The sequence below is a fragment of the Scyliorhinus torazame genome, chromosome 1 (genome assembly GCF_047496885.1).
Source record: "Scyliorhinus torazame isolate Kashiwa2021f chromosome 1, sScyTor2.1, whole genome shotgun sequence".
Classification (NCBI taxonomy): domain Eukaryota; kingdom Metazoa; phylum Chordata; class Chondrichthyes; order Carcharhiniformes; family Scyliorhinidae; genus Scyliorhinus; species Scyliorhinus torazame.
The window spans coordinates 75840667-75863029 of NC_092707.1; the positions used below are offsets into that span (position 1 = coordinate 75840667).

At 43.6% G+C, this 22363-nt stretch overlaps 1 protein-coding gene across 4 annotated transcripts in view; it reads left to right on the top strand.

Moving 5' to 3' along the window:
* rnft2 (ring finger protein, transmembrane 2) overlaps positions 1–22363 on the top strand; it is an 87483-nt gene that overhangs the window by 63703 nt on the left and 1417 nt on the right. For 3 of the 4 annotated variants that reach the window (XM_072496632.1, XM_072496661.1, XM_072496643.1), the window contains 3 exons: positions 16277–16426; positions 17077–17142; positions 20074–20175. In XM_072496632.1, the coding sequence (XP_072352733.1) occupies positions 16277–16426; positions 17077–17142; positions 20074–20175 (318 nt within the window). The remainder of the gene's footprint in view (positions 1–16276; positions 16427–17076; positions 17143–20073; positions 20176–22363) is intronic. The other variant, XM_072496650.1, reaches the window with a different exon arrangement.

Here is a 22363-nt window from a genome sequence, read left to right on the forward strand (position 1 = left end):
GAGTTTATTATCTAGTACCTTACTGGCTTTAGTTGCTGCTTCTTTACTCACCTCTAACTTCCTAATCTGGTTCCCACCCCCCTGCCACATTAGCTTAAAACCTCCCCAACAGTGTTAGCAAAAGCACCCCCTAGGACATTGGTTCCAGTCCTGCCCAGGTGTAGACCATCCGATTTGTAATGGTCCCACCACCCCCAGAACCAGTTCCAATGTCCCAAAAATCTGAACCCCTCCTGCACCATCTCTCAAGCCACGTATTCATTCTGACTATTCTTGAATTTCTACTCTGACTGTACCGTGGCACTGGTAGCAATCGTGAGATTACTACCTTTGAGGTCCTACTTTTTAACTTATCTCCTAACTCCCTAAATTCTGATTGTAGGACCTCATCCTGTTTTTTACCTTTATTGCTGGTGCCTATATGCACCACGACAACTGGCTGTTCACCCTCCCACTTCAGTATGTCCTGCAGCCGATCTGAGACATCCCTGACCCCTGCACCCGGGAGGCAACATACCATTCGGAAGTCTCGCTTTCGACCACAGAAACGCCTGTCTACTCCCCTTACGATTGAATCCCCTGTGACTATAGCCCTGCCAGTCTTTTTCCCGCCCTTCTGTGCAGCAGAGCCAGCCACGGTGCCATGAGCCTAGCTACTATTGCCTTCCCCTGGTGAGTCATCTCCCCCAACAGTATCCAAAACGGTATACCTGTTTTGGAGGGAGATGACCGCAGGGGACACCTGCACTGCCTTCCTTCTTTTTCTCTGCCTTTTGGTCACCCATTCCCTGTCTCCCTTACCAATCCCAATCTGCGGTGTGACCAACTCACTGAACGTGCTATCCGTGACCTCCTCAGCATCGCAGTTGCTCCAAAGTGAGTCCATCCGCAGCTCCAGAGCCGTCATGCGGTCTAATAGGAGGTGCAGCTGGACACACTTCCCACACATGAAGGAGTCAGGGGCATCGGCCGCGTCCCTGAACTCCCACATTGAGCAAGAGGAGCATAACACGGGTCTGGGATCTCCTGCCATTTTTACACTCCCAACAGTAAGTTTTTTGTTAAAAATTTACTCCCCTTCTCAGCAAGCACTCACTCAGCAACCACTGCGCCCCGCACGATAACACCTCCGGGAAAAGAAAAACTACTTACAAGTCACAGTCAATCACTTACCTGCAGGCTCTGACGTTATGGTTCAACTTCTTTCTACTTCTACCTGCCCTCGAGTCTCCCTCTTGATCTTTACTCGGTTGGGATCCTTACAGTGATTGTCTTTTTTTTTGGTTAGAGGAGGAGGTAGGGAGGGAAACACTGAAGAAGTGGTTTGGGTTTAACTGTTACTTGACAACAGCTCCTCCACAAACCACCTTTTGGATGCAGTGACCGCAATGCACGGATGCAAATTTTCCCCGCAACAGCCAATCAGCAGCTCCGCTCTACTGCCCTCTGCTGGATGCTTGCCTTGACTTGAACACCTAGAGTGTCTTGCTCAGGTACACTCTCTGGATGCAGTGACTGCAATGCACAGATGCAAATTTTTCCCGCAACAGCCAATCAGCAGCTTCGCTCTACTACCCTCTGCTGGATGCTTGCCTTGACTTGAGCACCTAGGATGTCTTGCTAAGGTACACTTTCTGGATGCAGTGACCGCAATGCACAGATGCAAATTTTCCCTGCAACAGCCAATCAGCAGCTCTGCTCTACTGCCCTTTGCTGGATGCTTGCCTTGACTTGAACACCTAGGGTGTCTTGCTCAGGTACACTTTTTGGATGCAGTGACCGCAATGCACAGATGCAAATGTATCCCGCAACAGCCAATCAGCAGCTCCGCTCTACTGCCCTCGGCTGGATTACCCGGCGGAATTTTATAAGGCATTTGCCACGGACCTGGCACCACATCTGTTGGGGGCGTTTAATGAAGATTGGAGAAGGGGGAGTTGCCGGAAATGATGACGCGGGCAGTAATCACACTAAATAATTCCGAAAAAGGGGAAGGACCCGGTGGAATGTGGGTCGTATAGGCCCATATTAGGGCAGCACGGTAGCATTGTGGATAGCACAATTGCTTCACAGCTCCAGGGTCCCAGGTTCGATTCCGGCTTGGGTCACTGTCTGTGCGGAGTCTGCTCATCCTCCCCGTGTGTACGTGGGTTTCCTCTGGGTGCTCCGGTTTCCTCCCACAGTCCAAAGATGCGCAGGTTAGGTGGATTGGCCATGATAAATTGCCCTTAGTGTCCAAAATTGCCCCTAGTGTTGGGTGGGGTTACTGGGTTATGGGGATAGGGTGGAGGTATTGACCTTGGGTAGGGTGCTCTTTCCAAGAGCCGGTGCAGACTTAATGGGCCGAATGGCCTCCTTCTGCACTGTAAATTCTATGATAATCACTACCAAACACGGATGTGAAAGTATTGGCTAAGTTGCTGGCGGGGAGGATGGAGGAGTGTGTCCCCGAGGTAGTGGCAGATCAAACAGGCTTCGTGAAGGGCAGGCAGCTCGCGAGTAATATAAGACGGCTGTTGAATGTGGTGATGAATCCGTCAGGGGCTCTGGTACCGGAGGTGGTGATGTCCATGGATGTGGAAAAGGCATTTGATCAGGTGGAGTGGCGGTACTTGTTCGAGGTTTTATGAAGGTTTGAGTTTGAAAATGAAATGAAATGAATGAAAATCGCTTATTGTCACGAGTAGGCTTCGATGAAGTTACTGTGAAAAGCCCCTAGTCGCCACATTCCGGCACCTGTTCGGGGAGGCTGGTACGGGAATTGAACCATGCTATGGCCTGCCTTGGTCTGCTTTAAAAGCCAGCGATTTAGCCCAGTGTGCTAAACCAGCCCGGGATTTGTGGCATGGGTACGGTTGCTGTATGTGGCACCAAGGGCGAGGGTGAGGACGAATAAGCTTTGACTTACACAGGGGTACAAGGCAGGGGTGCCGCTATCACCCCTGCTGTTTGCGCTAGCCATAGAGCCATTGGTGATGGCTCTCAGAGGGTCGGTAGAGTGGCGGGGGATTATGAGGGGAGAGAGGGAGCATCGGGTGTCGCTCTATGCCGATGACCTCTTGCTGTATGTTTCGGATCCTTTGGAGAGTATGTGAAGGATAATGGGCCTGGGGAGGTTTGGAGGGCTCTCTGGGTGCAAACTGAATGTGTGGAAAAGCGAGGTATTCCCAGTGAATGAGCTGGGACAGCGGGCTAATTTAAGAGGGTGCCATTTACGGTAGCGAGGGATAGGTTTAGGTATTTGGGGATTCAGGTAGCGATGGAATGGACGGGGCTCCATAAATGGAACAAAACTGGTGGAGGAGGCTAGGGAGGATCTTAAGAGGTGGGATAAACTGCACTTACGTTGGCGGGGAAGGTCCAAGTGGTGAAAATGAATATTCTGCCGAGGTTCTCGTTTATCTTTCAAGCTCTCCCGATCTTTATACCAAAAGCCTTTTTTCGTAAAGTGGACACGATCATCTCAGACTTTGGTCCGGATGGGATCTATTTCGGTCCGGATGGGACCTATCCCAGGTTACTGAGGGAAGCGAGGGAAAAAATAGCTGGGGCCTTAACAGATATCTTTGCAGCATCCTTGAGCACGGGTGAGGTCCCGGAGGACTAGAGAATTGCTAATGTTGTCCCTTTGTTTAAGAAGGGTAGCAGGGATAATCCAGGGAATTATAGACCTGTGAGCTTGACGTCAGTGGTAGGCAAACTGTTGGAGAAGATACTGAGGGATAGGATCTCTTCACATTTGGAAGAAAATAGACTTATCAGTGATAGGCAGCATGGTTTTGTGCAGGGAAGGTCATGTCTTACAAACCTAATAGAATTCTTTGAGGAAGTGACAACGTTAATTGATGAGGGAAGGGCTGTAGATGTCATATACATGGACTTCAGTAAGGCGTTTGATAAAGTTTCCCATGGCAGGTTGATGGAAAAAGTGAAGTCGTATGGGGTTCAGGGTGTACTAGCTAGATGGATAAAGAACTGGCTGGGCAACAGGAGACAGAGAGTAGTGGTGGAAGGCAGTGTTTCAAAATGGAGAAAGGTGACTACTGGTGTTCCACAGGGATCCGTGCTCGGACCACTGTTGTTTGTGATATACATAAATGATCTGGACAAAGGTCTGATTAGCAAGTTTGCAGATGATAAAATGATTGGTGGAGTTGCAGATAGCGAGGAGTACTGTCAGAGAATACAGCAAAATTTAAATAGATTGGAAAGTTGGGCAGAGAAATGGCAGATGGAGTTCAATCCAGGCAAATGCGAGGTGATGCATTTTGGAAGATCTAATTCAAGAGAGGACTATACGGTCAATGGAAGAGTCCTGGGGAAAATTGATGTACAGAGAGATCTGGGAGTTCAGGTCCATTGTACCCTGAAGGTGGCAACGCAGGTCGATAGAGTGGTCAAGAAGGCATACAGCATGCTTGCCTTCATCGGACGGGGTATTAAGTACAAGAGTCGGCAGGTCATGTTACAGTTGTATAGGACTTTGGTTAGGCCACATTTGGAATACTGCGTGCAGTTCTGGTCGCCACATTACCAGAAAGATGTGGATGCTTTAGAGAGGGTGCAGAGGAGGTTCACCAGGATATTGCCTGGTATGGAGGGTGGTAGCTATGAAGAAAGGTTGAGTAGATTAGGATTGTTTTCGTTGGAAAGACGGAGGTTGAGGGGGGACCTGATTGATGTCTACAAAATTATGAGAGGTATGGACAGGGTGGATAGCAACAAGCTTTTTCCAAGAGTGGGGGTGTCAATTACAAGGGGTCACGATTTCAAGGGGAGAGGGGGAAAGTTTAAGGGAGATGTGCGTGGAAAGTTTTTTATGCAGAGGGTAGTGGGTGCCTGGAACGCTTTGCCAGCGGAGGTGGTAGAGGCGGGCACAATAGCATCATTTAAGATGCAGCGAGGCAGGTATATGAACGGGCAGGGAACAGAGGGAATTAGATCCTTGGAAAATAGGTGACAGTTTTAGATAAAGGATCTGGATCGGCGCAGGCTGGGAGGGCCGAAGGGCCTGTTCCTGTGCTGTAATTTTCTTTGTTCTTTTGTATGGGTGGGGTAGGTGCAGAGGCAGCAGGGGGGTCGGTGTTGCCGAACTTGCCTCATTATTATTGAGCAGCGAATGTGGACAAGGTGCGACAGTGGTGGGAAAGAGACGGGGTAGAGTGGGTTAGAATGGAGGAGGAATCTTGTAAGGGGTCTAGTTTGAGGTCTTTGGTGACGGCAGCGTTGCTAATAGCTCCGAGTAGGTATTCAAGGAGCCCAGTGGTGCAGTCCACAGTGAAGATATGGAGTCAGTTAAGGAGGCATTTTAGGATGGAAGGGATGTCAGTGCCTACGCCGCTGTGTGAGAATCATGGGTTGGAGCCGGGGGGGGGGGGGGGGGGGGGGGGTGGATAGTGTATACAGGAGGTGGAGGGAAGTGAGGCTGGTCAAGGTGATGGATCTGTATTTGGAGGAAGGGTTAGCCAGTCTGTAGGAGCTAAGGGAGAGGTTAGAGCTGTCGAGGGGGAGTGAGTTCAGGTATCTGCAGTTTAGGGACTTTGCGCGAAAGGTCTGGAGGGGGTTCCCTAGGTTTCCAGGATACATTCTGCTGGAGTGACTGCTGCTTCCGGATGTGGAAGGGGAGGGAAGAATTGGGGATATATACAAGTGGCTGGGGCAGCAGGGAGGCGAGCGGGTGGTGAAGATCAAGGGGAAATGGGAAGAGGAGTTGGGAGGGGAGATCAATTGAGTAGTATGGAGTGAGGCACTGCGTAGGGTAAACGGGACCTCCTCTTGTGCAGGGATGAGCCTGATACAGTTTAAGGTGGTGCACAGGGTGCATATGAGTGGGTTCTTTCAAGGGGTAGCAGATGAGTGTGAGAGGTGTAGGCGAGGGCCAGCGAATCACGCGCACGTGTTTTGGGGTTGCGAAAAATTGGGAAGATTCTGGGCGGGAGTCTTTGCGGTCTTAGCCAGGATAGTGGAGGAGGAGGTGGACCCGGACCCTTTGGTGGCGATATTTGGAGTTTCAGAGAAGCAGGAGGAAGGCCGATATCTTGGCCTTCGCCCTTCTGATTGCACAGCGGTGAATTGTGCTGGAGTGGCGGTCGGCATCGCCACCGGGGGTAGCGGATTGGTTGGGTGACCTGTATGACTTCCTGCGGTTAGAGAAGATAAAGTATGAGTTATGGGGCTCTTCAGGGGGGTTTGAGGGAAGGTGGGGGATGTTTATGGCCGTGTTTGAGGGGCTGTTTGTCGTGGGGGGGTGAGGGGGGTGGGAAGAGGAAAACTGTGCAGACTGTATAGTTGATTGTTTGGAAGTGTTTCCCAGGGTGTTTATTCACTGTAACCTGTTTTGATACTGCTTTGTAATAAAATACTTTTTTTTTGAAACTATCTCCCTGCTGATGAATTCTTGGGAACTGAGAATGATATTGCCAGCACAAGGCTAGCAAATGTATTGAGGGAGTTTTTGTATAAAAAAAGAGCAATGTCTTCAACCCTTCATAAACTTAAGCTCACCCCAAATCCTGCTGCCCATATCTTGACTCGTACCAAGTTGCATTCACCCATCGGCCCAGTGCTTGCTGACCCACATTGGCCCCGAGTTGAGCAATAGTTCAACTAACCTGTACATCCCTGGACACTAAAGGGCAATTTAGCATGGCCAAACTACCTAATCTGCACATCTGTGCACTGTGGAAGGAAATTGATGCACCCAGAGGAAATCCACGCAGACACTGGGAGTGCGTGCAAATGCCACACACAGTTCTCCAGTCTAACAATCTCCCAAGATCTCTGCACTCCTCCAAACTGTATCCCGGATTTTATAACTGCGTCATTGATAGCCATACCTTCAGCTGTTGAAGCCATGGCCCCTGGAATTCCCTCTCTACTTCTTACATCCTTTAAGTTAAAAACATGCCTCTTGGACCAATCCTTTGGTCATCTGCCTTATGTAGTTTGATGTCAGACTTTGTTTGCTAACTCTCTTGTACGGACCCTTGGAACATTTAAATACATTAAAGCTGCTATATAAATGCTATTGTTGATGGAGAAAATTGGAAATGTGTTACAACAAAGGGTGAGGATGGTACAATAATAAATAGATCCCAAAAGGAGACTGGGCCGTAAACAATGAGGCAAAAAAGATGCAGACTTCAACACATGGTGACATTCTAACTACAGAGAATTCACACACGAGTGATCAACATTTAGAATAGGACAGTTGGATAGTGGCAGCAGATAGAAACCATTGGATGCTGTCATGGGGATTTTATTCTTTCCCAGGGTGGATTAGCTCCATCTCAATCTCCTGTATACATTCATTTCTGTCAGTGCCGGGATAAAACTTGGAAATCTTGCCTTTCTGCCATCTAACTAACTGGCAGGTTTAAATGTAAGATCTGATTTCAATTCTCTTTATTACCCTCTTCCTCCCATGAAATTATGCAGAAGTTCCCCTTGATTGTTTCTATAACAAAATCAAGATTGTCTATGATTTATAAACTAATGTTAGCCTGGGACCAGATTCAGGGTAACAGTAAAGTCAGAGGGGAAGTCTGTGTTACTTTCTGTCAGTCTTGCCAATCAATTTATACATTAATTTTTTTGTGCAAACTGAAGAAAATAATCACCATGTTACTTTTAGCACTGTGCCTTTGCATGAAGAACTTCTACATGGCCCTCTGGTGGTTTGAAACCATGGACTATGCCTTGCAGCCAGAACAACAACTTGTATTTTGTGTAGCATCTTTAGCATACTGAAACAGGAGTGGCATCAACCAAACGTTTACACCAAACCACTTGTGGAGATATTAGGACAGGAACTGAGCCAAAGAGAGACGTTTGAAACAGTGTCTTAAAGGAGGTAGAAAGGTAAAAAATTTGGGACGGGTTTCTAGAACTTTTGGCCTTAGCAGTTAGGGTGACGTTCTCTTCCCCTATTCTCATAGTCATAAGTGACAAACTCCAATGCTGTTGAACTTTCAGAATTCCTGAGCTTTCTTTCTGAACACACCCATGTTTAATCTTGGTAATCTTGTTTCTAAATAGAGCAGTGTTTTATTGTAACTGGAAATATTTAATCAAATATTAAAAGGTACTTTCCCCCCCCCCATTTACAGGACTATTTTAGGGTAGGTTAAACAATGGTCTCATTGTTGAGAATCTTTACTGCAAAGATTCCCCGCCCGCAACACTTGATGGTTTAAAACTAATTCTGAACAAAACAATGAATTCCTCCACATTTTGAGGTCACTGTCTAAGCCATTCTTTACGTGAATGGATGTTAGTAATGTGAGTTGGGGAGAAAAGTTCTTTCTGAAAACAGAGGGTGGAAGAAGAAATTGTTTGAAAATGATCTTCCCAATTAGAAGGTAAATATTGTATGCCAATATCTTTTTCAAAAACATTATTATAAACTCTTGACTTTTTTTCTTTTACTATTAAATCCAGAGAGAACTTGTTTCATCACAAAAGACATTGACAAGCCCATTATTTGTGATTATTCAGTAGGAATAAAGATAAATATTTAATTGTCAAACTATTGACAGAATTTTGGTTGCGGTTTTAAGTTTTGAACCTACTCTGTGTAATCATTTATATCTTGAATGATAAACTCAAGAACTTAAACTATGGCTCAGCAGGTGTTATAACTAACATTCCACTGAATTCTCATCAATGCGGTACAAAGAATAAAAAGTAAGACTTGCATGTAACCTTTCCCAACCTTCATTCTTCCCAAAGCACTTTATGTTCAGTCAAGTACTTTTTGATACATTGTCACTTTTGTAATGCAGGAAATGCAGCAGTCAGTTTGTGCACAGCAATGTCCATAGGCAATAATGCAATAATGATTGGATAATATGTTTTAGTGATGGGGTGGGTCATTATTACGTTCAGCAGCCGCCTGATGTTCGCTGTGAGCTGCCTACCCTTGACCAAGCCCATTTGGTCCTCTGCGACCACCTCTGGTACACAGCCCTCCAGCCTTTTGGCCAGGACCTTTGCAAGTATTTTCACATCCACATTCAGCAGTGAAATGGGTCTGTATGATCCACATTCTGTCAGGTCTTTATCTTCATCTTTTTTGGGTATCAGCTGATTTTTTTTTGATAGAATGTCAAAAGATCTGGTCAGAAAACCTGGCTGTGTTTCTGGACCTGACACTGCCTTTTATTTTTGAAAATTCTGCTCCGGATTTCAGAACATGGAAGCAACAGACCCAGTATAATTTACAGAAACAAATGGTGGGGGAGTCGGGGGTTAGAGAGTGGAGTCATCAAAATTTGCAGCAGATGAGGTGGCCATTTGGACTAGTGAGTCTGTGCCAGTCAAGAAAGAGCTATCCACCTAATCCTCCAGCTCTTGGTCTGTAGCCTTGTGGATGACAGCACAAGTTCACGTTCACATGGTTTTTAGATGCAATGACGTTTTCACCTCTACAACACATTCAAGCAATGAATTTCAGACTGCTACCGACCTACAGTTGAAAACCTTTTTCATCAATTCCTCTCGAATCCTTGTACAAAGTACTTGAAACCTATAATCTGCACACGGAACACCCTCCACCTCAACTCCTGTCTGTTATTGGTCTCTTTGCTGGGTGTAATACGGACTTCCTATCCATTCTTACCAAGGCTCATCAATTCAATATATTTCAAATAAATCTCCCATAGGCCTCCTGTTTAAAAGGGTGTACATCAGGTAATGTAGGCACCATTTGCACTGTAAGATGTAAAAAATATTTTCTCAACTGAAATAATTTTTCAAAAAAATAATTTGTAAGTCTAATTTGCAGTTAAGTCACCTAATTTTACCAATAGGAATGTGTTCCAAAACAATTATCATGGAAATTCACCAATGCTCCAAATGAACTCTTAAGATAAAATCAGGAAAGAAAATTAGTCAGCTACTGGGGAACCCTCATTGTGCACACAGGTGAATGCTTTTGCAGGAGAATCTTTATTCACTCCACCCCTCCTTTAGCTATTTTTATTTTTTAAAGAATAAATTCACAACTCTCCATTTCGATTCAATTATATCATTGCTGACATCATTTTCACGCCTCGGGTGTCGTATATGTGTATGGCAACATTTAAAAAGTCACAATTTCTATCATCCACAAGTGATGGATTATAAGTTCCTCTGTACTTCTAAATTTCATGTTTGTAGTACGAGCTAGGAAGTTATTTATAATCACTGTCACCTTTTATTAACCATCTTTTTACATTATGCTGCTTTAATCTATTGGTAAGGAAATTTGAAAACAAAAGTTTAAAATGGACATGTATTTGTAAACAATAATTGGCCATTAATTTAAATCCTAATCCCAAACAATTTTACATATAGATGGTGCTGTTTAGCACAAGATGGAGCTGTTTAGCACAGGGCTAAATCGCTGGCTTTGAAAGCAGACCAAGGCAGGCCAGCAGCACGGTTCAATTCCCATAACAGCCTCCCTGAACAGGCGCTGGAATGTGGCGACTAGGGGCTTTTCACAGTAACTTCATTGAAGCCTACTTGTGACAATAAGCCATTTTCATTTCATATATTGACAGACTTTGAGCTTTGTTGACCTAAATTATTGCATAAGAAATAAAAGTCTGGAGAGATGTAAAACAGACTTCTGGTTCATAACTACCCAGTTTATACGAACACTCAAAGTCAAAATGTACCCCGCTGTGTGGAATTTAAGGAATTGGGCACTGAATGTCATTTCATAGAAGACGCGTTTAGTTGCATGAAAGCCTTGAAATCTTACAGGGTTATTGAACCAACACCTGCAGCATAACAAGTCCAGTGTTATTGTTTTAGACAGCCCCCACCCCCCACCTTCTCCTGTAATTTCTCTGGGTAACTCAACAAAGGTTAAACCCGCCTGACCGGCAACACTGCTAATTGAGTCCAAATGATTCTGCCCAAACCAAGTTTCTCTTTATATTTTTGAGTCCAAGACAAGAATGTAAAAACAAAAATGATACTGGAAATGCTCAGCAGGTCTGGCAGCATCTGTGGGGAGAATAACAGAGTTCATGATTTAGGTTGGTAATCTTTCATCAAAATGCAACTATCGCTTCACAGCAGCTGTTTGTGTGAAATTCCAATGCAGGCATAACGATTAAGGTTTTTTATCATAGAATTTACAGCGCAGAAGGAGGCCATTGGGCCCATCAAGTCTGCACCGGCTCTTGGAAAGAGCACCCTACCCAAGGCCAACACCTCCACCCTATCCCCATAACCCAGTAACCCCACCCAATACTAAGGGCAATTTTGGACACTAAGGGCAATTTATCACGGCCAATCCACCTAACCTGCACATCTTTGGACTGTGGGAGGAAACCGGAGCACCCGGAGGAAACCCACGCACACACGGGGAGGATGTGCAGACTCCGCACAGACAGTGACCCAAGCCAGAATCGAACCTGGGACTCTGGAGCTGTGAAGCAATTGTGCTATCCACAATGCTACCGTGCTGCCACAAAAGGTGACAGTGATTATAAATAACTTCCCAGCTGGTATATGCATTATTTAATTATTACTGAATGTACCACATGGTATAAACCAGGAAATTCCAGCATTGATGCTATTTACTGCAGAAATGCTTCCATTAGAAGTAAAGGAATATATAAACTTGAAGTTCTGTTTCAGAATGTCCACTAGGTCAACTATGCAGAAGTTACTTGTATGTCTGGGGAGTGAGTACCACTGTCTGAACCTTTTTTTAAAAAAGTCAGTTTGTTAATGGACGTTATTTCAACTTTAGCATTTGCTTAATTTTTCTGTATATTTGTTTAAACTGGTAAGTGTTGATTTATTACATCATTGAAGGATTTTGCTTGGAGAAGCAAGAGTCAGCAGAGATCGAGCCATTAATCAGGAGAACCCTGGTTTTAATTGTACAGTCCAGATTAATTTTAACTTCTTTACACCATCAGTCTGGAGAGATCCAACTCGATTTGCCTTCATGATATCATCACTCCCCACTCTTAAACAAAATAAACTTCTGAAATTTAATTTTAAGAGGTTATGATTCATTTAAGGGGAAATTAGATAGGTAGATGGGGAGAAAGCAATAGAAGGATATGCTCATTAAGTTATACTAAATAGGATAAGAGGGCCTCATGTGGAGCATAAATGCCTGGATAGGCCAGTGGGGCCGAATAGCCTGTTTCTGTTCTGTAAATTCTGTGTAATAATTACTTACTATTCAGCAAAAGCATCATTTTTAAAATTTCTTTGTCCAGCTTCCTCTTTGATTTAGCCCTCTACTCCAAGGACAGCTAATTATATTGGAGTATGATTCCAGGGGTGCTGGCAGGCTTTCCAGCCTTTGCCCAAGTGGCCACTCTTCATGTTTGAGGCTGGATCCTGATGCCAGCAAGCTCAACTGTCAGACCCATCACAGCCAAAGCAGATCCTGTCTGCACCTGTCATCCACACACACTATCCAGCAGGGGTCACTGGATAGTAATCAGGAGTGGGGAATCCAGGCCAGTTTTTTTTCTTCCCCTCTCTAAGCTCAAGGATGTAGTGCCTAACTGTAGCAACAATATTATTTTTAAACAAAACTGCTGAGGTTGTTTTCCTAGCATTTGTCAAATCTGAATTAAGCATCTCATCTGGAAATAGAATGAGTCATTTGTGTCATGTCAACAAAATCTAGTCTTATGTAACAGGCCGGGCTTTAGTGGATTATTTTTGCTTCAATCCTGCTTTGTGTGAGAGTCCCCCTTAAATGAAGAAATGGTTCTAATATACCATTCTCTGAAGTAAAATTCTCACTACGCAGAATTTTTTTCAGATTAATGGGCCTGTTGGCCAGTGGAGATGTTAAGACTAAAACGATTGCTGTTATATATTTGTCCCAAGCTGTCAGCTGCACAAACCTGAAACGCAAACTGTACTGGCTGCCTGCTGCAGAACTGACATCACTCAATTCCCTGGAGATATGAGATCACAAAAATGCCAAAGCTATGAATGATTATAATTGTTCAAAGCACAAAAGATTAGAGTGACAGCTTGTTATATGATCTCATCCCCCAAGACCCATGAGATATCTGTGCTGTTTTATTGGGTGTTCCGGTATAGAGCCTATCCTACAGCACCAGACGTGGGGGGGAAAGGATGACACGTGAGTGCGGCTGTGTCAAACTTGAATCATGGTCTTTGGAAGGCAAGCAGGTGACTTTTTATTCCTGTTGCAGTGACATCATGCTATCTTTACAAGGTTTCCATGCCAACTGTTGTGATGCAGCTGCCCTTTGTGCAATTTGTACCTGTAAATATTTCACTTGCAGCATCGAAGCAGTTAGATTAGGAAAACTTCACTCCCCTTTTTAGATTGGGGGGGAGAGAGGGGGGGGGCGGGGGGGGGAGAGGAACAGTTGCTGAGAATCGTGACATTAATCGGGATATAAACAAAACATTAAAAACCTGCTAGTCTCTGCAGGGCTGATCTGTCAGCATTTGAAATAGAAAATACACAAACAGTTTGCATTCTTACAGTGTTACATACGACAAAGTGCATCTGGGTGCTTTATAAAGGGGCTAATGACTTGTAGGTGGGGCGAATTAAAGGCGAGGAAGAACAGAATGCAGGCAACAAATAGGTCTTTGATGAAGACTTTGAAGGAAGGGAAAATGCTCAGTGACTTAGAGAGAATTTCAAAAGAACAGATAAATAGAACACTACACTGCAGATGATAGAGGAAAAGCTGGTGAGGAACACATCCGAGAAATCAATTACTGTGTTTAAACAGCTTGCATGAGGATTCCATTTACAAGTAGGAGAGATGGGCCACAAATGGAAAATTTTGTTCTGATTTTGAGCTGAAGGAAATTCCAGCTCACTCGGGACTTGGCATTAAATGGACAATCAGCAATATATTGCTATATGGTGGTTGGATTGGAAGATTCTAGTTACATGTTGTTGGCACATGTTGCAGGGAACACATTGGAGCCGGTCCTTTTCTTGAAGACAATGGCACTCCTGTGGTTTATGAATATGGAGGGACCAAGGATGGAACACTGGGGCTTGACATATTTAGGAAACTATTAGAAGAAATTGAATAGTTTGTGCTGAGATGGATATAACTAAAAGATGCTATTGTGAATAAGTCAGACATGGCTATTATCTAGACTGGAACTTGAATGTCCCCTGAGGGAAAACTGCACTATTGGAGGTGCCAATGTTCGAGGAGATGTTGAATCAGGTATGTCCTCTTAAGTGGCACTATTCAAAGAAGAGTGGGGATGTTCTCCCAGTGTGCTATCAAATACCTATTCCTCAACCATTATTGCTCAATAAAGGATTATCTTGTCATTTAACTCCCGGCCATTTGTCGGACATTAACTGTGCACATTGGCTGCTACGTTTGCCTATAGGGACATCAGGTCAAAGGTATTTCATTATCCATGGAGCACCTTGAGTTATCCTTGAAACATGGAAGATATCACGTTTATGAAAGTTTGTCATTCATTCAAAATGGAGCAAGAAAAATAGACACTGGAGGAAAATTGAGCAATCAAAAATGCCGAAGGCAGAGAGGTAGCCAAATATTAAGAGGGACAAATCAAAATCACAGTGGTGCAACGTGTTATTTGTGGCAATTAAGCAGGTGCTGTGAAAAGACAAATTAATTTCCCCTTGTCAGAACAACATTGACCTATCTTCAGACATAGATGATGGTGCACCTGGTATGTAGTTCCACCATTTTATTCCAGATCTACATCATTTGGATGTTTTTCATTTAGTGGTGTCCGTCTCCATAAGTCAATTAGTTGTATTTCTATTTTCTGCACAGGGTTTTCATTTTAGATATAGAAGATTGTTAGTAACATTATTATGGGCTATGAAATAGAATGAAAATTATGGCTTAAATAATATGGGACTTGTTATTTTATTGAAATAGAAGGCTCTCGCTTTTAACTTTAGATCTTATAATCCTATTTGATATTGGTAAATAACAACCAGATCAACTTATTGCTTCACTTCAGCTTCACTGCCATAAAATTTTGTTTTTTTAAAGTAAAGGTTTTTGCTTTATTTCCAGTTTTATAAACTTATCTGAATAAAGCAAAATGTCACAGGAACAGTCCACCTACATAAACAAACGTAGTCAGTGGCTGTCTTCTCATAAAGGGGGACCGAGTTTGAAATCAGACCAGACTACTGGACTGAAAAACATCTATCTCTCCTCACTATAAGAGTCCTAATTGAAGTGAGTTTGGGCACTCAATTCAGTTCCCCGTAGTTATGATTTCAGATCTTTGAACATTGAGCATTGAACAATTCTCCATGAATTGGCACGAAATGGGAAAAGCACAGAAGAGAAGGATGACTGATCCTTGAAATACAAATTGTCATATTGATGCAGTAGGGGGCATACTTCTGATGTTGGATGAAGGTACATTGTTGGGGCAGCACAAAGAGGAATTTTTATCCTGCACCAAGCCATCTGTGCTGGACCTGGGAGTGCTTTGTGCTAAAATTGGATGAAAACTACTTTGGTCAACTTCAACTTGAAAAAAATCAGGAGAGTTACTAAAATTAAATAAATGTTCACAGTTTGCATTGCCACATACAGTCACTTAAGTTACCTTTGGAAATGCAATTGCGAAAATGTTACTTAAAAGGTATTGCTACTTTTGTCTATTTATTTTAAAGAATGTCACTCGTACTTCCCATTAATTTTCAATTACAGAGTAAAAATCAGGAGTAAAAGAGATTTACCTATTATTGTGTAGAAATAAGTTCATAAGGTGTAGGAGCAGAATTAGGCCATTTGGCCTATTTGTCTGCTCCGCCATTCGATCATGGCTGATCTCATCCTGGCCTCAACTCCACTGTCCTGTCTGTTCTCCATAACCCTTCAACCCATTACCATTAAAAATCTGTCTAACTCCTCCTTAAATTTCCTCACTGTCCCAGCATCCATTGCACTCTGGGGTAGCGAATTTCACAGATTCACAACCCTTTGGGAGAAGTAGTTTCTCCTCAACTCTCTTTTAAATTTACTATCCCTTATCCTGAGACTATGACCTCTCATTCTAGAATGCCCCACAAGAGGAAGAATCTACTCCACATCTACTTTATTCATGCCATACTCTGTTTCATTCCTGCCTTTGATTTTAACTCTATGGATGGAACTAAATTTTCAGAGCATTTTTGAACGAAGTGTCATTGCTGTAAATGATGACACTGGAGTAGAAGTATAGGCTTAGTTTGAAAAGAAGCATAACATTTATATTGTTCACAGTTGAATTAAACCTTCTTGAACTTTTTTTGCAGGGAACACTTTACCTTCTAATAGAAGAGGCGAGCCAATTAATGAGATCTTTGACCCCGATCCAGCTGTGGTACAAATGCATTATCGGAGGAGACTCCACCAATAGTTACTTGTTGGAAGGCACCCTGATTGTTCTGTACAGTCTCTGCAAGGTGAATAATCAGAAGCGAACAGAAGATTCCTTTTGACAGAAATATTTCCTCCTTATTTATTCTTATGATTTACAAAGGATTTATTTTTTTAATTTGCAATCATTCTATAAACAAATGTACATGAAATAAAAATAAAAATACTTTTGTTACATGCAGGCTATTGAGAATTCCCCAGCTTTTAAACACAGTAATAGTTCTGCAGGAATAACCTTTTGGGACAACTAATAGTTTCCCGAAGTAAATACAGATCACAATTATTAGTGCAATTTGAAACTTTTTATTACCTCGCTGCATTTTCGGAGAACACTCCTGTGGTTTGAAATTTGTAGTAAGACCATAAGTATCTCCTTTTAAGGGGCTGGTACAGCACAGTGGGCTAAACAATTCCCGTACCCGCCTCCCGGAACAGGCGCCATAATGTGGCGACTGGGGGCTTTTCACAGTAACTTCATTGAAGCCTACTTGTGACAATAAGTTGTTATTATAATCAAATCTATAATTTTGCAACAAATAACAAAACCAATGAAATGGCCAAACCCCTGTGGCATAAGGTAATTTATCATTTTATTGTGTGCTGCTTATCTTTGACAATTTAACTGATTTTCTTTCTCTGGATCATTAGTATATTCTCTCTTTGTAAAATGCTGCAGTTCTTGGATGTCTGTGGTCGAATAGGTGGTTTGCGAAAGGCCTTGAAGATCTTGTGTAAATCGCAGGTAAATTGTGTTTGACCTACAGAAACATTCCTCACCATCACCTATATTTAGGCAAAAGAACTTCCTTACAGGGAGGAAGGGAGCATCCAAGGGCACTTCACCTGATGCTGTTGCTGCGCCCCTGGAGGTCAAATTGAGAGCACTGGCAGATACATGGTCACAAGTGATTAGTCCCAATTTCTTTAAAAGACACAGCGGAGCCTAAAGATAAAGAAAAAAATCTACGTGAAATAAAAATATCTTTTTTTAACCTATTTTATGAACTCTGAACTAGATTTATTTCTTTAAAATTATTTCACATTTCATGTTGTGCTACAGAAACACCTGAGTTCTGAAGTTGAACGTTGATCAGTGTGCATCAACTCAAAGTTCACACAAGCATTCTCATTCTGCAGGGGAAACTGTCAAAAGTTTTGATTCTCTCATTAATTTATGATTAAATGTACTAACTGTTAGAACGTATTTACAACCATGTATCTCTCACATTTAAGTGCTAGGAACCCTCAGCTAAGGAATATTTACAGAAATTGGTCTTGCTATGAAGTAGTGAACTTTTTTTCAGACCGGATACTAGGACCATTGCTTATCTTTATGTATATTATGTATGTATAACTTGGGTCTAGTGGACACAATTTTAAAATTTGCAGATCATGCAAAAGTTGGAAGTATTGTGTAGAGGTAGTGATAGACCAGATGGTTCACTGGGTGGACATGAGGCAGATAAAATTTAATTCAGAGAAGTGCAAAGTGATACATTTTAGTAGGAAGAACAAGGAGAGACAATTTAAATTAAGGGTGCAATTCTACAAGTGGTGCAGGAGCAGGGAGATGGCAAGGCAGTTGCAAAATTACTTGAGAAAGAATATGGAATCCTTGGCTTTATAATGTTTTCAGGCATGGAGTACAAAAGCAAGGATATAATGAGTTAGAATGAACTTTATAAAATACTGGTTCCGCTTGAATTGCAGTGTTGTGTCTAATTCTGGACACTCCACTTCACGAAGGGTGTGAAGGCTTTAAAGAGGGTGGAGAAAAAAATTATGGGAATAGTTCCAGGGATGAGGGACTTAAGTTACATGAAGCTAGGATTGTTCTTTTTAGAGAAGAGGTTCAGAGGAGATTTGGTACATGTTCAAAATCAAGAGAAGTCTACATGGAGTACATAGAGACTGGCAAAAGAGCCAGAAGTGATATTAGGACATTCTTTTTTTTATGCAGCAAGTGGTTGGGTTCTGGAATGCACCACATGAGTGCTTGGTAGCTTCAATTGTAGCTTTCAGAAGGAAAGGTGATAAGCCCCCAAAGGAAGAATAATTACAGGCCTGTGGGGAAATGGCAGTAGAATGCAGAACGAACTCGATGGGCCGAATGGTCTTTGCTGTAGCTGTATTCCTAAGTTATATTCCTATGCAAAGAGGGAGTTGGAATCTGGCTGGGAATTCCAACTCCAATACTATCCCAGTAGTGGCTCCAGCTGTGAGGCTACTATTAAGCCATGCTCAAAAGGTGGCGAACAATGCAAGGTAACGAGACCTTTTTAATGTTAGTGCGATTATATCCAGCTTGACATATTACCTTCAGCAAATGATGCTTAAAGAGAATTAAAAGCAGGAGAAGTTTAGCTTCTAGCTACGTAAACATGCCAGGACCACTCCAGAGTTAGATCCCAACCTGATTTCTACGCTGTGAGTGAGACCTCTGAGAGTTTTGCGCTGCTGGGGTTTGACACCACAAGGACCATAACTCTATTTAGAAGTAATACCTGTCCTTAAAGGTGTCCATGGGTTCCTTTGACCTCCTTGGTGCTTCTTATAAACTCACAAATGCTTCTTTAAGTGCGTAACAACTCCAGCCCAGAGGTCGGACCATTTAAAACGTGTCTGCTAGGGGCAACGTCCTGAAATTAATGGGTGCTTTCCCCGAAACCCCGAGAGTTTGATTTGAGCCGAGACCGCAAGAGTCACATTCCCCGAAAATGAGACCTATTCTGTTGCTCGCGGGCAAAGTGAAGATTGGAATAGTAACTCACGCGGTCTGGAGCCCAAATCTCAATATGAAATTGAATTCACTAAATCTGATAATTTGTAGGACAGGCACTATAATCGCTTCCAGACCCCCCCCCCCCCCCCCCGCCCCCGCCAGCCCCAGCTGGGGCCATGAACGGACAAAATCCCTTCTCCTGCCCACACACCAGATCCCAGTCTTTCACTATGGTTGACTGGTGTTGCACTCCGAAATGGCCGAGCAAGTCACTCGTGTAAAACAATCACTACTCTGTTAGAGCAACGGGGAAAGATGATGAATGGAATTGGCAAAAAGCCTGGGAACAGGTCAACATTCTGTTTTCATAAGATGACAAGAGTGTGCGGTGTGGTGCTAGGTGTAATGAAGAGGAAGAAAATAAATTTTAAGTGGGGGCAGAAGCAAAATCTGCGCCAAGTCAAAATAACTACCTCTGCACAAAGGAAATAGTGGAACTTTACAACATAATTGATGTCTGAGACTAAAAGCTATGTTAATTTTACAGCTACTGATGTAATCAATTCAAGAGGAGCGTTGATGTTACGGGGTTGGCTGCGGAGTCTCTGTAATTAGGTTACACCGGCTCTGACTTCAGAACTATGAAAGGGTCGTCTTGGTGTTATATCAGCACAATTAGCATTATGTCAGCCGCACTTCTGTTTCACAAAGTGAAACTTTCCTATTGATTTTCAGATGTCATTTCTCTTTGGGTTCTTGCGCGGTCTATCATCAGCCGCCCCAACTCTGCCGTTTTCCAAAGATTGCTAAAGCACCGACTGTGGGAAGTGTGGAAGCAATGGGAGACCCAGAGTCGGGGGGCATCATAAATTAAAGCCTTAGTATTGGCAAAATCTGCATTTTGTTTTGTTGGAAAACAGCAATATGAAAGCTGTGCTTCTTTTTTGGCAGAGCTGCGGCATGCGAGCTACCAGCCAGCAGTGCAGCGAAGCCGGCGATATCTGTCCCATTTGCCAGGCAGAATTTCGAGAACCTGTGATGTTGATTTGCCAGGTAGGGGGAAAGAGGGGGAAGGGGAGGGAGGGGGGGGGGGGGGGGGGGGCAACAATAATGGATTATTATAGCTGTTACCGAAGGGAGTATTCAAATGGATCCTTCCCTTGATGATCTCTTAAGTCTGGCATTGTCAGCACTAACCGAGTTTCCCTGAGCAACATTTCATGGTTTTAATTACCCGATCAACAGATGCAATATAAGCGACCAATCTGATTGTTACAAATTAAGGGGTTGGTGGCTGGTTGGTTTGTCTATTGCCAGATAACAGCATGTTTAGAAAAAAATCTGAAAAATAGCATTTATCATTGGGGCACTGCATTAGGAAGCGTGAGACATGACAAAAAATGGATGAAGCAATGCACTTAACCAATTATAACTGGAAATGATATGTAGAGGACGGGATTAAATGATCATTGCTGCAATGCAGCTCGAAGCAGGTCTCGGTGCAATAAAACATATTGGAAACACTCAGCGGGCCAGGCAGCATTTGTGGAGTGAAAAGAAAGTTGACGGTTCAGCTCCGTGTCTGCTAATAGATACCCTGGACCTGAAATCACCCAGATGTCGCCGAGTCCGTGTTTCCAACGTTTTCGGGTTTTAAAAAAATCAGTAACTGAAGTGCTTTGCCTTTATTGATTATAGTTAGAATGAGCTTTGCGCCTTTGTTTATTGTCAATGAGGAATAGGAGGAGCAAAGAATAAGACCCTTGAAGGACTCCTGGGGTAACGGTGTGGGCAGAGGAGCCATTGCCGGCGATTCCCCGGGTAGATGAGAATTGCATCGGGTGAGTGGAGTCCTACCCGGTCTGAGGCAGGTGGAAAAGGGTTGACTGGAGCAAAATGTTGTGGTCAACCGTGTCAAAAGCTGCAGACAGGTGAAGAGGGATGAGGAGGGTCGCTGTCGAGTAGGAAGCCACTTGCGACTGATTATAGCCCTCAGTTGTGACAGTAGCAAAACCTGATCGGCGAGATTGCAATGAAGCTTTGGAAAAGGTGTGGGCGGATCTGGGAGAGGACGACTTGTAGGACTGTGGAGGGGAAAGTGAGTTTGGATAAGGATCGGGAACTCGCAAGGACAAGAGGGTTCAAGGGTAATTTTTTTTGTGTTAAGGACGGGTGGTGAGGGCACCACCTGTAGGAGAGGGAGACTACCCGAGGAGAACGTCTTAATAGCAGCTTAGATAGGAGCCAGGATGAACATTTCTGTGGTCATCAGTTTAATAAGAATGGGGTCCAGAGAGCAGGATTCCTGATTAAGCAACAACTCGATTTTAAAATTCTCACCCTTGTTTTCAGATCCTTTTGTGACATTGCTCCCCCCCTCTCTATAATATCTTCCAATCTCAAAACAGCACCGCCCCCCCCCCCCCCCCCAATCCATCTTTGTACTCTACCAACTCTGGTTTGTTGAGCATCCGCAATTTTAACCCCCCACCATTGGCAAGCAGCCGCCTAGGTGCGAAGCTCTGGAACTCCCTTCACATTTTCCTCCTTTAAACCCTTCCGCAAAAATCGACCTCTTATTTTTCTCGGTGCAGACACGATGGGCCGATTGGCCTCCTCCTGCGATTGATGGACCGAGGTTTTGGTCATCTGACTTCATCTCTCCTGTGACTCCGTGGCAAATGCTGCTCCACAACTCTCCTGGAAAGGGCATTGGGACCTATAATTTCCTGAAAGGCGCCACACAAATTATTTTGTTTTAAAGAGCGAAAGGGAATCGTAAAATCCTAGAATCGCTACAGTGCAGAAGGAGGCCATTCAGCCCATCGAGCCTGTACCGGCCCTCGAAATGAGCATCCTCCTTAAGACCTGGCCTCTACCCTATCCCAGTAACCCCACCTAACCTTTTGGATTAAAAGGGCAATTTAGCATGGCCAATCCACCTACCCTGCACCTCTTTAGACTGTGGGAGGAAACTGGAGCACCCGGAGGAAATGCTGTGAAGGAGCCGGTGGCAGTTCCAACGGCATTGTTAAAACAACAACAAATAAAATGGTATTTCTTGTTGTTTCGACAATGCCGTTGGAATGGGAAGAGACTTCCGTCAATGCATTTGGGTGATGTGCTCGGCAGAACCCCAGTTGTGGAGTAAGAGAATACCATACTGCATTATTCATACCTTTATGAACACATCGCATGAAGTGGGCACCGTGCAGCGTTATACCGATTTCTATCCGCGTTG